This window comes from Varanus komodoensis, unplaced genomic scaffold (genome assembly GCF_004798865.1).
Source record: "Varanus komodoensis strain SLA01 unplaced genomic scaffold, ASM479886v1 scaffold1, whole genome shotgun sequence".
NCBI classification, from domain to species: Eukaryota; Metazoa; Chordata; class Lepidosauria; order Squamata; family Varanidae; genus Varanus; species Varanus komodoensis.
The window spans coordinates 49,461,182-49,481,318 of NW_025335268.1; the positions used below are offsets into that span (position 1 = coordinate 49,461,182).

Below are 20,137 nucleotides of genomic sequence, written 5' to 3' on the forward strand. Positions count from 1 at the left end.
CGGCGCGCGCGGGCTTCACTTCAAAGAAGAATAAATATTTGATCAGCATCGATCGCCTGCTGCCCTGTATTGAATGGGGAAGGGAAATGGCCACCTCCCTGCCAGGGGAGCTGTAATCCAATTCCGCTCGGTGCGCGACCAGCCAGCCCAGCGAGCCCCAAGGCCTGCCGCCTGGGCGTGGCGCTCGCCTCTCCGCCCCGCTTTGCGCGCCCTCCCGCGCGGCTCGCTCGCTCCCTCCCTCCGTCGGCCGCTCCCCCGGGGCCCAATGAGGTCAGCTCATGAATAGCGCCGCATTTCCCAGCGCCGCTCCGGCTCCGCTTGGCACCTCTTCGCGCATCCTGGCCGGTGGCGGGGCGGGCGGACGGGCGCGCTGCTTCAGCAGCCCTCCAAGGGGAGACGCGGTGGGAGGTAAGTCGCGCTGGGCGCTGGAGCCATTGTTGCCAGAGAAGAGGGTGCTCGGCGCCGTGGAAACGGAGCGAGCGCACAGTCCTTTCAACTAAACTAAAAGAAAAAAGTGTGTGCAGGCGCGCTGCTTCTTTTGCTCTGTGTGTGCCAAACTCTGAGGAAAGGTGCCGTCCTACCACACTGGAAAGACACCACTGATGGGAAGTGAAAATATTAAATACAGAACTAAGGCAAGCAGAGGCGTCTAGTGAAGCACGGCTGCTCTCTTTTGTTTCTTCTGCTCTCCTCCGCTTTGGCAGCTGTTTTAAAAGGGAAAGCTGCAGAGACGCAGCCTCCTCTGGCGCCACGTGACGATGTCCCGGGCGATCTCGATCGAGTTCTATGGCACGGTCGGGGGGGAGGGAGGTTCTCGATTTTGGGTGTAGCTTTAACACTGAAACAGATCCTGAAGTTTTCATAGATTAGGACTCAGCCGCTGCTGGGAGTAGTGAAGACTGGAAGGGGTCGTTCCATAGGATGCCCTTGGCAGGATTTGGGCGAAACTGGCAACTCGTTTAGCTGCAGTGCAACTTCAGGAGGAAAAGCCGGTAATGTGGAGGCCTGCAGCTATATCTTGGGGCAAGGTTGTTGCCATTGCAGAAGCTGAGAATTGAAACTAAGTGAATGCCAAGCTCTCTCACATATTCTGTTACAAAATTAAGTTTTTGTTTTAGGAATCTGTCATATCTCTCTATACAACACTTTTGAGTTTCCCATTTTGAATGGGTATTTAGAAAAGCTAAGATTACAAATGCAAGTTGAAAGGTGCTATGAGCAATTGAGGTTGTCTGTATGTAGTAATTGTAACAGACAGATGCAAAGCATTTGATAATTTAGGCTGTGGTCCTACATGCTAAGTGGGGAAGTATTAAACGGGTCGTTTCATCTATATGCAAAAGATAAAGCTCAGCTCTTATAATTTTTCTAACAAAACTAGGTTTGTAGAATATTATGCCTTCTCATTTGATTCTCCCCTCCCAGATTGGTGATGTGTTTAGTTGCATGTATGTGTAATGATTGCTGTTTTTAATACTTTATCTATAATACAGAAATGACTTCAATCTCTGCAGTGTTGGCAGATCACAGACTCATTTTGGGATATAATGTGCAATGGGCTGCCAAGGTCTGACATATGACCTTGTCAACTTTACCTTGTGAACAGTTCCTCTGCATATGTGCAACACACACACACAATATGAACACTATATTATATGAAATGTGATTAGCATTGTGTAGTCAAAGTTATGCTTTTCTGATTGACAAAGACAGTAGTGAAGATGACTGTACCACACAGGGGTATCAGATATGTGATAAAATCCTCTTATCGCTTGGTAGGATAACTAAGCTCCTAATAGTAAGAGAGTTTAGCCTGAAGTTTAATAAGCTTTGTGTTCTTTGTGTGTGACATTACACTGAAAAGGAGCCCTTTAAGCATCTTCTCTGATTATGGCAACCCTCCCCCTGCAAATGGAAGAAGAAAACTGCTAGTTGGTCATGACTTGGCAATGACTTAGTCCGCATGACACTAAAAAGTGTACATCTGAATTTTTCTCACATCATATTTTCTGTGTCTTGGTTTCTAATGCAGAATGAAGTCAGAACTGACCATACATTTAGCTAATGGATTGTAAGCCCTTTTAAAAACCACCTGATTCAATTAGTATGAAAATTCCTCTCTCAAGAATGGGAGTGTCCTCAAAAAAATAGTCCTTATGGATTATCCTTGCTTTTAATCCATGGAAGGAAAAAGACCTCACTAGTTCTTTGTAACTCTAAAATGTCATTTTATATAATAAACTAACCCAATGGCATTTAGAGTGCTAACTACAAAATAAGAATCAGACGTAGATGTACGTTTCAATTCTATATGCACTTTCTTAGGCATGAGTCCACTTGAATTCAGTAGGGCTTCTGAATAAACTTATTAATGTTTTGTCTCTGTCAATTGCTATCGATTTTAAATTGTTGTAGACAATATCCAGTGAAAGCAATCTGTTATGTTCTCTCCCCTTGGTAATAAATTGAAATAAATTAAAGCATTTGGGTTAGATATAAATTAACACACTTTTTAATTCAGCCCTGAGGATTCATCACCCTTTGGCTCCCTCTAAACTATATTGAAAATTTTTGCACTTCTTTAAAAAGAACAAAGATGCATTGAGCATTAACAGAGGATCCATCTTTCCCCTGACCTTTAAAATCCTTAATAAGAATAATAAAAGTGAGTGCATGGAGTGGGAAATGGCAAGAAATTCAATTGTTTTGGTGTTCAGCTAAGTAATTTACATGATTTTCAGAATGGGTTGTTGTTTGAGTTTTGCACTTGAACTATGTTTTCCTCTCATCTTGGAAAGGCTAGTTGTGCATTCAAATGGAGAGGTTCTCTGTATTATTACTTATATCTTAATGTTCCTCTAAAGAGCTCAAAGTATGTTTGGATGACTTTCAAGTAATCCTTCATTTATAGAACTGAACTGACATCAGCAGTAGAGCTGCATCATGTTGCTTCAGGCAGTTGATCTGAGATGCTGTACCATCAGCTTAAGTGGAGCAACACAGAAACTTTTAAAGCAAAAAGACAGGTCTCTGCCCCAAATCGCCTACAACACATGTTTGACATGGGAATGTTAGAAAGGGATAGATATGAATAATTTAGCATTCAGAGTTGGATAGGTTGGCAAACATGCCTCAGTTGCTGAGTCAAAAGCAAAAACACTCTTTGGGCTTTGTATTTGATGAGTAATTGGGCACATCCTATAGCTGCTTCATAGGGGATGCAGATTTGTGGGAGAACCAGGGCTACATGTTGTTTTACTTTAGAACTGTTGTGTGAACCCAGCTTTGCTGACTCAAGAAATACTTGGGTTTGAGGGACCGCAGCGTGAGGAAGGGCAGTGGGTGACAGGGCTCGAGCACTTGCACCCCGAAAAGTAGCGTTGTAAAACTTCCCTCTGAGCAATCCCTGACGGCTTCGGACTATGTGTCGGCTGCCAAGATTTCAGGCGATGCCTGCATCTGAGAGAGGAGCGCGGCGGTTTCACATCTAGGACTTGGAGCAAACCTCGTGGAGCACTTTCACGCTCCGCCCCCTTTACTGGAGGCACATTGTTCCATTGTGGAGAGCGGGCTTGCTTTGTGTGGGGCGTGCTCCGCTGCCGGCTAACTGACGAGCCTTCTGTCTGTGCCTCTTCCAGCGGCTCAAAAGAGAGGCCGGCAGGCGATGACCCTGTCGGCATCGGACATTTCCCCGTCATCCCGGAGGTAACATCCGCCATGAGCCAGGCACCTAGCGGGGGCTCTCCTGCCACCGCCTCGCCTCGCCTGCTTCCGGAGGGGAGCAGCAGCCGAAACAAGCAGCAGCAGCAGCAGCAGCGAGCCTCCTCTCCGGGCAGACCGAAGGATTCCCCCGCCCGCCAGCCCTCCCCAGCCGCTAACGCCTCTCGCTCCACAGCGGCGGCTGCAGCGGCTGCCTCCAAAGGAAGCTCCTTCCGGCAGCAGCAGGCGCCGCAGCCGCCGCCAGGGCAGAAGCCCAGCCGGGCGAAGGGAGGCGGAGTGGGAGGAGACAAGCCGTCCGCGCAGGCTGCGCCGGGAAAGAGCGCGGGGCCACTGGGAGCTGTCCAGGCCGGGGATGGTGCTGAAGCGCAGCCCGCCTCGCCTCTGGTCCCGGCAGGAGGGAGCTCCACGCCGAATCCAGGGCCCGCCGGTGACAAGCGGGAGGCGCAACCCAAGGAGCCCGAGTCTACGGCGGCCAGGGCCAGGGAGCAGCAGAGCCCGGCTGGAGCGGACGTGGAAAGGGACGGCGCCTTTGCCCTTTTCCAACCAGCAGCCAAGAGCGGCAACCGGGGTAAAGCAGGCAGGCCTCTGCAGAAGGGTGGAGGGGAGGCAGCCCCAGCTCCTCCATCTGCGTGTGGCCAAGGGAAAGGCCGGGCCCTGGCTGTGGGCAGTGGAGGTGGCTACTGGAAGGAAGGATGCTTGCAAAGTGAACTCATCCAGTTCCATCTCAGGAAAGGGCTGGTGGCAGCCCAGATGCAAAACAAAGGTAACAACCAGGGCGATGGCAATGGGGGTGCCTCGGCGACTGAAGAGACCCAGCCTGCCTCCTCTTCCTCCTTGACCAGACTAACAATGGGGCCACCTGGGACTGAAGAGGGCAGTGGCCCCAGCAGAACCACTGAAGGCACGTTGAACCTGAATCCTTGGCGGCAGCAGGAGCTGCAGGAGGAGGTGGAGAAACTGCAGGAGGAGAATGAGACCCTAAAGGTAAGTCAAAGGCGAGCAACATAGGTATGGCCTAACCTAGGAGGAGGGGGTTACAGAGACCCCTCTTTTGAGGAGAAGGTAAACGAGGCAAACCCCATATAGGGGTTTATTGCCCTGACTTCCTGGCTTAAGAAAAGGAAAAGGCATTGACTTATCCTTTGTCCTGTTTTTGTCCTATTTTATCCCCTGCATTTTCCAGAGGTGAGGTTCTGATTCAAATTTTGTGTTCTATTTCCATGGAAATACAGCTGATAAATTGGGCTATCTCATAGAGGTGCCAGTCTAAACTAGCTGGATCTGTCTGGGACATGAAGATTTTCCACAGATGTTGCTTCTGTAATGAAAGCATATATGACTCTGTATGTATCCAACATATATGGCTTGCTTCATCACTCGCCGGTCCATGCCTTTCACTTTTCCAATATTACTGAGCATACCAGCCTGACCTACGAAGAAAGTGCAAGGACCTGTTTCCCCCTGAGCACCCCCTCTCCCCTCCCATACAGAGAGCTGTTCCTTTTGACTGCATTCGCTTATGCCTTCTTTACATGATTTAGTCTAAAAGTGGGGGGTGCTTACCTGAGAATTATTTTTTCCAATCATAATGCTTTCCCCTCACAATTTTTTTCTCTGAAAGGGAAGGGATGATGTTCCAAATTTGTTTCAAATCACAGCTATATTATACAGTTAGTAGTAAAGTACTCAAGAGTTGCATACCATTACCCAGCTGGCAATGACTAGGTAATGATGGGAAAGGGATGTCCTATTAAGTCCCATGCTGACCTCAAAAGTTGTGCAAGTTGTCTTATACTGAATCAGATCAGTGGTCTAACGAGCCTAGTAATGTCAATATCGACAGGTAGTGGCTCTCCAGGGCTTTAGACAAGGGCTTTCATAAGTCTCCCTGAAGATACCAGAAACAAACTAGGACCTTCTTCATGCAAAACATGCGCTCCATCACTGCACCACAGCCCATATCCCTGCAGGCAAAGCAACACATACATGCAGCAAAGAAACTGTACTTCCTGTTTCTGTCCACTCTGGATAGCTACCATTAACCCAGGATGTTAGGATTACCTCCTGGTATGCATATCAGTTTATGAGAGCTATTCATTGAGCAGACATAAGATACTTATTGATATGCCTGTTCAAAAATAAGTCCCATTTTCCTTCCCTTATTTATTTGCACTAACATGATATGATGTATGTCTGCTCATTTCCTTCTGAATGGATGCCAGAATGAGATTGATGAGCTAAGGACTGAGATGGATGAGATGAGGGACAGCTTCTTTGAAGAAGATGCATGCCAGCTACAGGAAATGAGGCATGAATTGGAGAGGGCCAGCAAAAACTGCAGGATTCTTCAGTATCGCCTTCGGAAAGCAGAGCGCAAACGGCTCCGTTACGCACAGACTGGGGAGATTGATGGAGAACTTCTGCGTAGCTTGGAGCAGGACCTGAAGGTACTACAGGGCCAGAAGTTGGCAAATAAGTAAAAGCCAAGGAAGGGGGGAAATGTTGAGGCTTCAAAAGCACTGTGTGCCCTCAGCTTCCAATGTGATGCTTGACTCTGATGTCAGCTCTGTTTGATGACTTAGAGATTCTGACTATCAATACCCACATTCTGACTATCAGTCCTCATTCCAATATTGAATCCTTTCCAGTTAATGGATAGCAAGTTCCTAGTTACTTTACACAGCATTGATTTAACAGTTGTACCACTGACTCCTCTATTATAAAACTAGCCTGAACTCTGTAGCATCCATTTGTATGGGCAAATGTATCTAGGAGACAAAAAAGCTCAATCTTGTGGCTGATATGTCTTAGCCATATCCCATTTTTTTTCCAACTTGGAGATATAAAAAGGGAGAGAACATTCTGGTTAACGTTCAAATATGGAAGGCCAGAACACAACTGGAGGAACACATCTAGATCCCCCTACCATTTTAGAATATTAACTCTGTGTGTACTGTAACACTTGCTTTAAATTTGATCTGCATTGTCATGCTTTGTGACTGTATCATATGTTTGTCTGTGTAAAGAGGAAGATTGCTGTCATGCACTTAAATAATGTCTTTCCTATTATCAACGATTCATGAATAATTACCTTTCTTGTAAGAGTGAGTGAGTCACACTCTGCTGCCACTTTCTGGCAAGTAAGAAGTTTCTAGATTGCTTCAGATCAATCTGCTTTCCTTTTGAATTACTGGAACTGGGGAAAAACTTCACTGAACCCACAATTCTATGCACACTTATTTGGGAGTAACGACTACTGAGGGTGAGATCTAGTTTGGAGAAAAGATGCATTTGATCAAGCTGCAAATATAATAGCACATTTAGAATTGCTAGATCTTAGAAAACAGCTTGGTTATGAATAAGGGAGACAATTGGATTGTACAGATTTCCAGTTACATAATAATGCAACAACTTTGAATTTTAACAATGGTTGTACGAAGCCCCCATGAAACGGATTAATCGTTACCTAGTTATTTGATGGTTCGACCTACCACTGACAATTTGCCGTCATAAATTGGTACCTGTGGTTAAGTATTCAGGGCCAGACTTGGAGGAGACCTCAGTGACAGCAGCAAAACCTCTTATCCAGGAGTTGAAGATGACTTATGTCCGTCAACAGCAGCCTCCCTTCTTGGAAGACAGAAGTAACCACCCTCTTCTAGTGTGATGGCAGCTCCCTTCCCTTCCCTTCCCTTCCCTTCCCTTCCCTTCCCTTCCCTAGGACACCAAAAGCCCTTTACCAGGTGGGATGTCTCCATCTGTATAAGCTTTCTTCCAAGAATATCAGATTACTAATCATTCCTGGGCAGAGGAAGTATCTCCCCTCTTCTTGCTATGAGACAAGTATACACTGGCAGCAGCTCACAAAGTTAGTAGCCAGCAAGTACTACTGCTGGCACCTGCCACTTTATTTTCCCCAAATGCCTTTGAGCTCCAACAGAGAGACCTGGTGAAGGAATTTCAATGGCTATTGCCCTCAACAGTGTTTGCTGGCTACTTGCTCTTTCCCTGATGCTGCAGACACACACCTGGGGGTGAGAAAATGGGATGGGAGGCCCTCCGAAGAACTTAAACCAGTGACAAATGCCCAGGGATGCTGAGCTCTGATAATGGCCTGAAACTGCTACTTGATAGATCAATGAATTGAAGCATATGGTCCTGGTTATAATATTAAGGAGATTTTTTCCATCAAAAAGAAGTAATTATAAGTTCAAATCCAGTTTGGGTATTGTGTCCACTGATCACAGAAGCTGCCTTAACCAGGTTGGACCATTGTCCACCCATTATAGTATTACTGACATGACTGATAGTTTGGCTGTTTGGGGTTTCAGACTGGAGTTCTTACAGCCCTATCTGGAGATGCGAGAGACAGAAGCTGGGGCCTTCTTCATGAAAGCTTCTGTTGTTTAACCAAGAGATGGCCCCTCTCTTGAGAACTGGCTTTAAGCAGCAGATGCACATTCAGGAATGTTCAAAGTGCTTGAATCAGTGGGTACCATGCATGCTGCTCCTCACCCTTCCTGGAAACCATCTAGAGTAAGTTGGAGTGGATGCACTAAGCCACCACCATGCTCCTCTTCTCTGAAAGCCAACAGGCAGGACAAAGTATGCGTATTGTAAAGGAACTGGATTCTAGATTGAAATAATGTGAATGCTACTTTATTTTTAGGTTGCCCACACCAATCCATTTTTGCCATCAATTACCTGATTTCTAAGTTTACATGATCATTGCTATCTTTCTCATGTTATCTCATTATTACGATCCTTTGTTTTAAAGTTTTGAATATTCTTCTGTTCAGGTTGCAAAGGATGTTTCTGTGAGGCTTCACAATGAGTTGGAAAATGTGGAAGAGAAACGTACTACCACAGAAGAGGAAAATGAGAAGTTAAGGCAGCAGTTGATAGAAGTAGAGATTGCTAAGCAGGCTCTGCAGAACGAATTTGACAAGATGAAAGAGGTTAGTGTTTTTGGTTTCTTTTGGGGGAAGTTTTATTCTACCTTGTTTTATTCTACTGGTTTTCTTCTACGCTGAGGGTCATAAATGCTGAAGCAGCAATCAGCGTGCCTAGTTTGCAAGTGCAGCAAGGCACACAAGTAATGTATTGGCAAAGGCTGTTGCTTGGTGGCAGAGCGCATGCTTAGCATGCAGACTTCCCTTGATTACATTTCTAGCAATTCTGTTTAAGGCTGGGAAAGGACCTTGGAGAGCCAGTTTGTGCTAGGGAATGTAGACAGCACTGTGATAGGGGATCCAAAAGCTTGACTATGTCTAAGGCAATTTCCTGAGTTTTTACTATTCCATGCTTCAATGGAAATCCACACACAGAGAGTGTACTTTCTAATCCAGACTTTCTAATCCAGTGCGCTGTGAATGCTGGATCTCACTTAGGTTTCAGAAGAATGTTTGCATTGCTGTCCTTAGAGCCTTCTCTGAGAAGGAAGGACATGAGGCTGCAGGTGAGTCAGCAAATAAGAAGGTCCCTTTCTTGCCACACTGGTGCTGGTGACATCACTGAATGGGCTCATGAGTGAGTGCAGTAAAATAAGGTGAAATTACTATGTTTACCTCTTGGGGGTGCTGTCCTCTCATCTACTATAAGACTGATCTTGGCTATGCGAAGCTGCCCAAGGTACATGTGACACTGAAATGCCAATGATTAACATATTTGCCAAGCAGCCTTAACTAGACACAGTCTTCATCTGTGCTTACTGAATGCTTGGAATTCCAGTTATGAATTGGTGGTGGTGCTTTTCTTTCTTCCTTTTTGTTTTGCTGCTTTAGGGGAAGTGAAATTTTAATTCTTTCTCAGTGACTTTAATTTTCGGACATATGTATGGATTTAGTCTATTTATTTCAAGCAAACTCCCTATGGAATCAGTAAGCTGTTTTAGAGAACAGTTTGGGCACTTTTTAATAGGACATTTTATGATTTAAAATATTTCTAGCTTCCTCCTTGGCACAGTGATGTATAAATAAAAAGAATAAAGTTCATATGGAAGCATATTTTAATATCAGAAAGGGCTATTGTGCAGTTATCTGCAGCGGAATGAAGAAACAGAAGGAAGAAGCACGCTATGGACTGTATCCAGTGGTGTCCTTCCACCAGTAGAATGTTTTGTTGGGTGAGCAAAAACGTGCATTGGCAATGTAGTTTTCCAAGAATGCTCCATCGTACAAGCCTATATTAGCACTAGGCACAGCTCCCTTAAGGAAGATACCACAAATTAATCGGTCTGCCCTTAAACATATTACTCAGAAATAAATCAATGGGCTGAACTTGCAAAGGCTTGGAGCTACAGAATTACTGGATGGCCTTGCACCTAAGTATCTTGTTGGAGGTTATTTTGCTTTTTTGTAGTTAGGAGTAGGATAAGTACAATTTGCATCTACCCAGGATAAAAAATAGCATCCAAATGTATCCAGAATGGACTTGTAACTTGCAACTGCTTCAAATTATGTTTTTGCTTGTATAATGGCTACTCATTCAAGCAGTTAGAAATAGTGGTTTAATGGAAGGAGTGAAGGATGGTAACCAGGAGAGAATCCATATGCAGAAGGATCTTGGCATAATGGACTATCTGCAGCACTTGCCAATTAATCTCTAGAAGCAAGAAAACACCACAGTATATTATGTGACTTGAATGTGTAAGGGGCTAACTACATATTGCATGCAAAATTTTATAGCAAACTTTTGTATTTTTAAGTAAAGCGGTGTTGGGAAGGGGAACTGAAACAGGTAACAGCCAGTGGGGCATTAACCTGTTCCCTGTTGACTCCTCTTCCACTCCAAGTCAGAGAACCTACCTATCTTCAAATATATGACACAATCCTGACAAGAGTTCTCTGAAAGCCTCTTGAAGAGTTCTCTCGAGGAGTGCCATTACTAATATGTTGGGCTGAAACATGGTGTGCTTCTTAAAACATAAATCAGGGTTTGTTTGTTTTTCAGAATCATGAGACTAGTCTTCTCTTGAATGGTTTCTACTTTTCTATACTTTCTTACTCTACTTTATGGCAGCTGGCAAAAATACTTTAACTTACCCAGGCCTTTTCATGGGTTTGACATCACATGGTGTTTTATGCTGGCAATATTTTTCCTTCTGTATCTTGTACTATTTGTGATTATTTCCTTCACTGTTGTTTTACTGTGTTGTTGTTCAGCCCAAGGATCTCTAGCATGCCAAAGAATGAGTAGAAGTGAGTCATATCCCTGCCTCCAACAAGGACAGGCTCCTTGATGGGAGGAGTGACAACCCCCTAACCAATTTCTGACGGGGATTTTTTTCTTGTCCCATGCAAGTAAATGAAGAAAATGTTCCATTTACTTGCATGAGTATGGGAAAAGAAGGAGAGAGAAGAAAGAGAGAAAGGAAGAAAAGAATTACCAGAGAAAGGGGAAGGAAACATAGAGAGGTTCCAGAAAACATCCTTCCAAGTCTGAAAAAAAAATCCAAGTGACATTGAACATTTTGCTCTAATTCCATGCTTTGTACAAATTACAAATTTTGTTGCATCCTTTGCCTTCTGTTTCAGAACTGATAACCATCCTTTTTGTAACTTCAAGTTTTGATGGTTCAGTAGATCTTGGCAATGAGGGCTGTTGAACCCAGATGTTGTTGGACTACAACTTTCTCTATCCCCTGACCACTGGCCACGGTGGATTTCCACTGCTCTCACACAGTATAATATGCATCTGATCTTTCTTTTATAGCTGTCCATGAAAAGAAGAGGAAGTAAAGATTTGCAGAAATCAGACAAAAAGACGCAGCAAACACCCACTGAGGTGAGCTCAAATACTGCAACTCTCCCACTGTATAATCCTGTAAACCTTCTGGACATTGCTGACTACACCAGTTTTGTAGTGTTCATTTACTGGCCCAAATGGTATTTTTGTAACTTTAACAGCATATTTATCTAAGAAAATAGGCTTATAAAGTATTTTATCCTCTATAGTTATCAGTCTGTTTTGATAGTAGCAGAGGAGCTCCTAGTATTTGTATTCTTAAAACATAAAGTGATATTCTTGATTACTATTTTCATTACTATATTATCTTGAAAAGATGTTGCAAGCCATGTTTCTATGATAGTGATTCATTGACAATTAGTTCTAACTCACAACCACTTCACATATTACATTTAAGGAGGACTCTTACACCTAATACATAATGATCTGATTCATTCATAAAACTAGCCCCAGTATTATTAATTAATATTTTGTTTCCTTATACAAGGTTTTTTCTGGTAGACAAGTGACAAATCTTTCTTTTTTCAATTTTTTGTTGAGAAAACAAAAAAAATTGTTTTTTTTTTTTTTTGTTTCCAGCTTGCCTGACACCCAAATCCTAAATGATGTAGCACTGGGCATATAAAGGTGTTTTTTGGTTTTTGTTTTTTAAACCACTCCTGCCTGCTGCCTCTGTAAGCTGGCAACATGACCCACAAACAACCTATGGTTCTGGGTTCATACATGACACCAGCAGGACACCAGTTTAAACAACCCAGAGTTCACAACCTGACAAAAAACAAGGGGTTCACTTTCTGGCTCTTCTGTGGTTAACAAATAATGATTATTAGCATGGCTGGTTCTTTCATATCATGCCAACCCAAATTCCATAAACCTCGTATATGTTAAATAAACCATGGGTTAACATTCAGAAGTGAAAACAAACAAAGCCTAATGCTTATTTCTCCTATGATCCATGTACTTCTATTTGCTGAATGCACACATAATGCTATTAAATGCTGTTGAATAGGCTTTGGAGTTCATGATTCAGGAACCATAGAAAATATTTATAATCTCCTAATCCTGAATATCCTGTAGAGTTGGTAGATTTCCTTTTACAGTAATATATAGCTGTTTGGTATTTGAAATATAGATTAAGTTTAATTTTATCTACCCTGAAATTAATGGAGAAACTCCCAATAAGTTACTTTGGGCTAGTGTCCTTCTCCTACTTCTCCTTCTCTTTCTCCTTCTCTGGATTGATCAAGTGGTACCCTTGCTTATATAGTGTTTGAATATTCTTTCCCTTTATAAGGAAGACAATGAAGATCTGAAATGCCAGTTGCAATTCATCAAAGAGGAAGCTGCCCTGATGAGGAAAAAGCTGGCTAAGGTAGACAAGGAAAAGGACAGATTTGAACATGAGCTGCAAAAGTACAGATCATTTTATGGTGATCTAGACAGTCCCTTACCCAAAGGAGAAGCTGGAGGCCCACCTACCACAAGAGAGTCAGAACTCAAGCTCCGTCTCAGGTTAGTAGAGGAAGAAGCCAATATTCTGGGAAGAAAAATAGTTGAACTGGAAGTTGAAAACAGAGGGCTGAAGGCTGAACTGGATGACTTAAGGGGAGATGATTTCTCAGGGGCAGCCAACTCTATGATGGGGGAGCAGAATGAATCTCTCTCTGAATTACGACAGCATCTGCAGTTAGTTGAAGATGAGACTGAACTGTTGAGGCGGAACTTGGCTGATGCTGAAGAGCAAAACAAGCGCATCACGGCAGAGCTGAACAAATATAAATACAAGACTGGCAGTCATGAGAGCTCAAGGCACCATGATAATGCCAAGATGGAAGCACTGCAGGAAGAACTCAAAGCTTCCCGCTTGCAGATCAATGAGCTCAGTGGTAAAGTCATGCAACTTCAGTATGAAAACAAAATCCTGATGTCCAACATGCAGCGCTATGACCTGGCCTCTCACCTTGGAATCCGGGGTAGTCCCAGAGACAGCGATGCTGAAAGTGATGCAGGGAAGAAAGAAAGCGATGATGATTCTCGTCCCCCGCACCGCAAGAGAGAAGGGCCCATTGGTGGGGAGAGTGACTCAGAGGAGGTCCGCAGCATCCGTTGCTTGACCCCCACTAGATCTTTCTATTCCCCACCAGCGGGATGGCAGAAAAGTTTCACGGACCGGCAACAAATGAAGGACATCCGCTGTGAAGCGGAACGACTGAGCAAGACAATAGACCGCCTGATTTCGGACACCAGCACCATCATAACCGAGGCAAGAATTTTTGTGGCAAATGGGGACCTCTTTAGAATCATGGAGGATGAAGATGATGGCAGTCGGATACGGGAACATGAACTTCTTTACCGGATAAATGCCCAGATGAAGGCATTTAGGAAAGAGCTCCAGGCCTTTATCGACAGACTAGAAGTTCCGAAGTCTTCAGATGATCAAAGTACAGATGAACCTTTGTCAGTGAGTCAGGTAGATTTTTACTTCATAAGCCGGCTAGGTAAAGCCTTTTCAGTCCAGGATGTGGTTCAATCTACATTTTCTAAACGTGCTTATGTGGTAGCGTGAGTACATTATTACATATCTGTGGCTTAATTTTACATCCCCCAACTGTAGTTGGCAATGTGCTCCTAAAATTGGGTCCTAAGAGAGACACAGAGCTGGTTCCACAGGTTAGCATGGTCAGGTAGCTGCTGAAGCTGACACTTCTGGAGTGGGCCAGTTTCCCAAGGCCCATGCTGCTGCTGCTGCTTTGCAGATGACTTCCTTGCCTGCCTGCTCCCTCTTGACCGGAGAGCACAAATGAAGTCAGCAAGAATGAAGAACTACTACTGCTTGATTGCTTGTGTGTTTCCTCTCACACAAGCAAGCAAGTAGGCAGTGGAGGTTCAAAGAGGAAGCAACAGCAGCGGGCTACAAAGACAAGCTAGCCCCATAATGAGGGGGATAGCACGGATAATGCCCTGCCTGAGAACCACCTGGAACTAGCACTAGGATTGCTAGTGCAAAACATTCTTACTTTTGGGGAAAACAAAAACAGGCAAGAACATAAAATATCATTGGTGCAGTGTATAACAGATGAATAAGAGGACACGTACGTAATAGGGAAGGTCAGCCTAAGAGTCTCAAGGAGATTTTTTTTTAAACCATGTATCACATAATTTGTCTCATTCAATTTTCATCTACTCTTTTAAATGATGGCTCTTTTAAATGAATTAGACAAATTTATGGAGGTACAGTTATCCATGGTTGCCTGTCAAGATAACTAGATGAAAGCTCCACATTCAAAGACAACCTATCCCTCAAGCAGAAGATGCAGGAGACACACTACAAAGGACTGTTGCTTATAAGCCTTCTTGGCATTTCCCAAAATGTAGACTAGATGTACTTTCAAGCTGTCTTTGGTAATGTCCTTACAGACATTGCATCCAAAGGAGTAAGTCCAAGACACACCTTGAATACTTGATGAACAACACCATGTGAACAGGCCTTCTACTAAATTGATAGCCCTGTAAGCATAGTTTTACTTCCTAACAGGTAGGCAATATGGTGCTTTCCAGACGTAGTACAATTTCCATAATCCCTGGCTACGGGTTATCCTGGCTAGGGCTGATGGAAGCTCTAGTCCCAAACCTCAGGAGAGGATCAGATGGGCAACCCTTGCTTTACCAGGCTTATATTTAAATATGATCATTGAAAAAATCTTTGCAATCTTTTAAAGTCACTTCCTGCAATGAATACAAGCTGCTCTGGGCCTTCTTATTCTTGGCCATGCCACTACATCTTTACAAGCACCAGAAATGCCATGGTATATTTGATTTATTCTGGACAGTGATTAGATGTTCCAGTCTAGAAGTTACAGTGTACAAAGGCTTCTGCACATATATCAGACTTACTGGATATGTGAAATATAATATGAATGGGTTCACCTACATCCTAGAAGCAGATGAAGTTGCATGACAGTAGAAACCTGTGCTCTAGCTTCTGAAACCCAGTCCTGTATCTCCATGATGGTGCATAAATATGCCCTTCTATGGAACTTAGTGTCATTAGGCATGCAGAGATAGTATTCAGTCTTAATGACCCCTGCAATGTCTGTCTGATATAATTTATGTGCAGACATCATGATAAACTGTGACTCACTGTTGTAGGAACAAACTTATATGAGATGTGGGCTCACATGTTCCCCTCTGTGGGCTCCATCTCCATGGCCAGAAGGACAGGTTTGGAAGCTTTTGCTTCAAGTTTGACAAACCACAGCTTGCAATTAATCTGAATTGCAGTTTTGTTTTTTTTTAAAGTAGCCAAATTCAGCCCATGGATTATGAAACTGGCTTGTTTAACAAACTAAATAATGACATTTTACAGTTTGGAAAACAAACTAAAATGAAAGCAGACACTTTGAGTTCAGAGGAAGGTTCAAGGGAAGATTGGGATTGTGTCTTCATGATAAAGCAAAGTGAACTGATATAAATCAAAGCAATTTAAATCAACAAGAAAATAGATTGATTTAAAAAAAAGGATTTAAATGTTTCCCATTGAAATTGCCATTTATGTCCTGAACAATGGTGCAAATCAGATCACTAAACCATACTAATTTATAACTATTACTATATTACATGTCTAGACCACTCGTAGCCAAAGCTCTCTGGGAAGTTCACAATATTTAGGCCCCTATCCAGATTTCAACCAGGCTGGATCTTGCTTAGCTTCCAAGAGAAGGCGGGATGAGGCCCTTCAAGCTATACAGAAGTCTTATTTACATGCTTATGCTTCATTTTTGCAGCTCTATTTCTCACTGTATATATTTTGCATGCTTTCCTTTCAACCATAGATGCAATGTCCTTATAAAACCCCCTGTACAGAGATTGCTGCAGGACAGTTTGTGGTGAACAGCACAGTCCTATAAATAAGTCCCATCGACAATAAGTTATAAAGGAGTGTGTTGTGGTGGTCAGAACGTTGGGCTGGGGACCTGAGAGATCTGGGCTCTTGTCTCACTCAGACGTGAAGTTCACTAGGTGACTTTGGGCCAGTCACATACTCTCAACCCAACCTACCTCACAGGGTGGTTGTTGAGAGGGTAAAGGGGAGCTATGTAAGCCACCTTGGGTTATTCACAAGAGGGAAGAAAAGCAGAGGAATAATAACAGCAACCATAATAATTGAGCTGAATAGGGTTTGGTCCCAGATAAGTGGGTATAGACCTTAGCATAAGAATACAGGAAGATGCAGACTAGACAATTTTGTCTTCTCTTTTTCTTTCCAGTGTTGCTTCTTTCTGCTTCACTCTGCCTTGACCCAGCCTTACTCCCACAAAAAACAGAGTAGCAAACAAAATCGAAATGCTCATGATTAATAGGTCAAAGCAAGGTTTGATAGTTACTGGGCTTAAAAACCCAATGTAAAATTTTAAATTCCATTTTTTATTTTTTTAAAACATCCAATTTTATCCATTATGTTGTCTTTCTATATTAACTAATGCCTCTGCCTTGTTTGGCCTGACTTTGCCACCATTTAAGCACAGAACAACAATCCTGAAAGCCCAGAACTTTCAAGAAGCAAGAGCTGTTAGTTAGGCTGGACAGAGAGGAAAAACTGAAATAAATGCCCAAGTTTGATTGGTAGGTAACTTCATTTTTATGAGAATATAAATGTAGGTATAGTGTGCTTATGATGAAAATTAATCACAGTCATGTTATTTTGTAAGATAGAGATAAATTCAGTATTTTATTTATAATGTGTTTGTGCTTGTTTGGTTTTTTAAAATCAGTTTAGGGTGCAATACCGTGCATGTTGTCAGAAAAAGTCCTACAACTCCCACGTTACATGTGGAAACGGCATTGCTACCACTGCACATGGTATTGCTGCCGTATGAAGCTAAAGGTTTCATATGAACTGGGGCTAGTTCACAGAGTCACTAGCTGTACTGAGGGACAGTGAGCCTAAATATACTTCCAATATAATTTGTGAGGTGAAGGAAAGGTGTGAATGTTCCATTTCCAAGCCTTTCCCTCCTTAGAAATGGAAGGAGGGTCATGGGAATTGTGTGCAGACAAGTACAGATGTATGCGTATATACCTAAGCTTGCATGTTACATCATATGCACAGAAGGCGCTTATGCAAATTCAAACCCAGCTCACCTCCAAATCAACAGGATTTCCTGCTGGCACTTGCCCAAGTCAGCATAAGGTTATGCTTGACTGGCAAATGGACCTGGCTTGGAATAACCCTTAGTGAAGACTGCAAGTAAAGTTATGTTAGACACATCCTTCCCACGCCAACTGAGTGAATCTACACCTGCTGGCCCCTATAAGCATGGCCCGCTAAGGAAGGGGCCTGCCCACTTCTTTCCCTTTAGAGGGTCTTATCTACAGCAGGAGCAGGGGGTAACCATGTAACTCTGTGCCTTGTGCTGCTTTCCCATTTTCAGACTTTATTAATGACCAAACTATGCTCTAGTTAGGGAAGTCTGCCAACTTGTGACCAAAGATGGTACTGCACAAGTCTTCAAACACATTACATTAATCAAAATTATTTAATGTATTGTTTAGCCCAAACAACCCCAGGGTGCAATGCAAACATTTCTAGACTGCCCTTAGTATTCGTGCCACATTTCAGGTGTCTAGGTGTCAGAGTCTCAGAACAAAGAGACCTTTAAAATTCCCTATGTCAGTAAATCATAGATATGCAAATTTAGCTACTGTAATTGAAATTTTAGAACTGAATAATGAAAGTAAGTTGCCTGAGCTGGCAAAATCAGAAAAGCATGATAACATCTTTACATGTTCAATCCGTTTATACTCAAGCATATAGAGCTTGCTTCAAGGTGAATGTGTACATATCTGTTAATGAGCATTTATTTCTAAGGCAAAATCAGTAACGACATTATTTCTTTTGAGAACCTGCTCCACTGTCTTTCAGAATCTTTGCAAGCCTAGGTCACAAATGCTGATTTTTTCCACTCAAAATGTTTGTTGTTTCATTAATATAGCATTATCTTGTCTTTGTATTTACCTTCCCAGATGTTCCAGCCTATCATTTTACTTATTCTCATCCTTGTATTATTTTCATCCCTTTCTTACACAACAATATTTAAACTTGTCTTCCTTTTCACACTGTTCTTTGTGCTGTAGACCTTTTCATCATTTTACCATTCATTGTAGCTTATTTTCAGTTTGTTTTATTTTGTCCATCATCCCAAGATAAGAAATTCAAGAACTATAGTTTCCATAGTAAGCACTGCTGTAAAAACACTGAAGACTAGCTGCTTGAAAGAAGGAAAACCAACTACCCATATACCACCAAATACATATCACAAAGGAAGCGAAAACAAAGAGATCTCCACAACTGAATTTTAATTCTGCTCGTCAACAAAGCTAGGTAAGCTATGAAAAAGATCTTTATTGTTTTTATATTAACCACCCACATTTTTCTTCCCCCTCTTGTCTGTTTAAAGGAATTTTGCAATACAAATTTTAGGATGAAAAAGTTGTACTAGCTGATATTTTACAAAATGTAGAACTATTTCATTTTTCCTGCCAGAATGTTTTTATTACAGTCACATGCTAACTAAAACCCACTGCAGTTTGTCTTGTGCATGCTTGTATGTAGTGTATTTATTTTCTATAGGTAAGAAAAAGCAAATGTGTTCAGGACAGGGACTGTGGATTTTAAAATAATTCTGCTTCTGACTGAAGTCTTCTTTAGCAGTTGGTGCCACCTAATGCTCGCATAATGGAACATAGAAAAAGAAAACCGGGAGAAAACCCCTGGGAAAATCTGTAAAAGAGTTGATCATAATCCCTCAAACAATTTGAAGGTAGAATTTGAAGGCAGAAGGTAGAAGACTCTGTAAAGTGGCAGGTTAAAAGTTTCATGTAAAGAAATTTGGAATAGTTTTAATGTCTTTATAGCAAATGAAGATTTGGGTTAGGCTTATCAGAAAGGTTTAAAATCTCAAATGCAGGCCTAGCCTTTATTGGCTGAAGCTGTGATAAGCTAGAAAAACTATGCAAGGTTTTATCTGCTTTGCCAGCTCATTCCTCATCAGTTATTTTCCAGTATTCTTTAAGCCTCCTATCTATATCTCACATCTGTGTCTAGGCCTTCTTCATTTTGCTTAGAAATTTTACTGCGGTTCGTTCTCAGTGATTCTGAACTTCAGGATTGCAGGCCAAATCCAATCCAGCTGGGGGTTGACTCTGTTTCAGTTTACCTTATCTGGCTATCTTGTTGTAATCAGAGCTATAAAGTCTTCAAGCTTACCTGTCATTCGGAGAGATAAAAACACTTTCAAAGACAATTTATAAGCATCTAAATGAGATAAAGTGGTCATTCCCTGGGAGTCCAGTTAACTGAGAGAAGTTGTTGAAATGTGTTTTGTCTGAACACAGTTATACCAACAAGCTATGGCTTGTTAACCAGGACCAACCCCTGGAGAGAACCTATAGTTTGTTCTTCGGTTTTGAATTATTTACTGTTTGCCATGGTTTATTATCTTAGCTGGGTTCAGATAGCATGATAACCCTGTAACAACCAGTGGTTCAGTGCTAACTCACACTCAAGCCATACTCAGTGGGTTATCTGAAGCTAGTCGCTGGCAGTAAGAGTGGGTATTTTGACCTTGCTTGCTTTGGCTACACCCATTCCTGGAATACAACTCTTGCGAAG

General features: G+C 42.5%; 1 protein-coding gene across 1 annotated transcript; it reads left to right on the forward strand.

Annotated features, from left to right (window-relative positions):
* The first annotated feature begins 353 nt into the window (after positions 1-353).
* Positions 354-18,701, forward strand: SOGA3 (SOGA family member 3). Its single transcript, XM_044424936.1, has 7 exons — positions 354-408; positions 3,639-4,704; positions 5,943-6,167; positions 8,520-8,678; positions 11,434-11,505; positions 12,761-13,936; positions 18,490-18,701. The coding sequence occupies exons 2-7, from the start codon at positions 3,718-3,720 to the stop codon at positions 18,598-18,600; spliced, it is 2,730 nt and encodes a 909-aa protein (XP_044280871.1). The 5' UTR covers positions 354-408; positions 3,639-3,717; the 3' UTR covers positions 18,601-18,701.
* Positions 18,702-20,137: the final 1,436 nt, after the last annotated feature.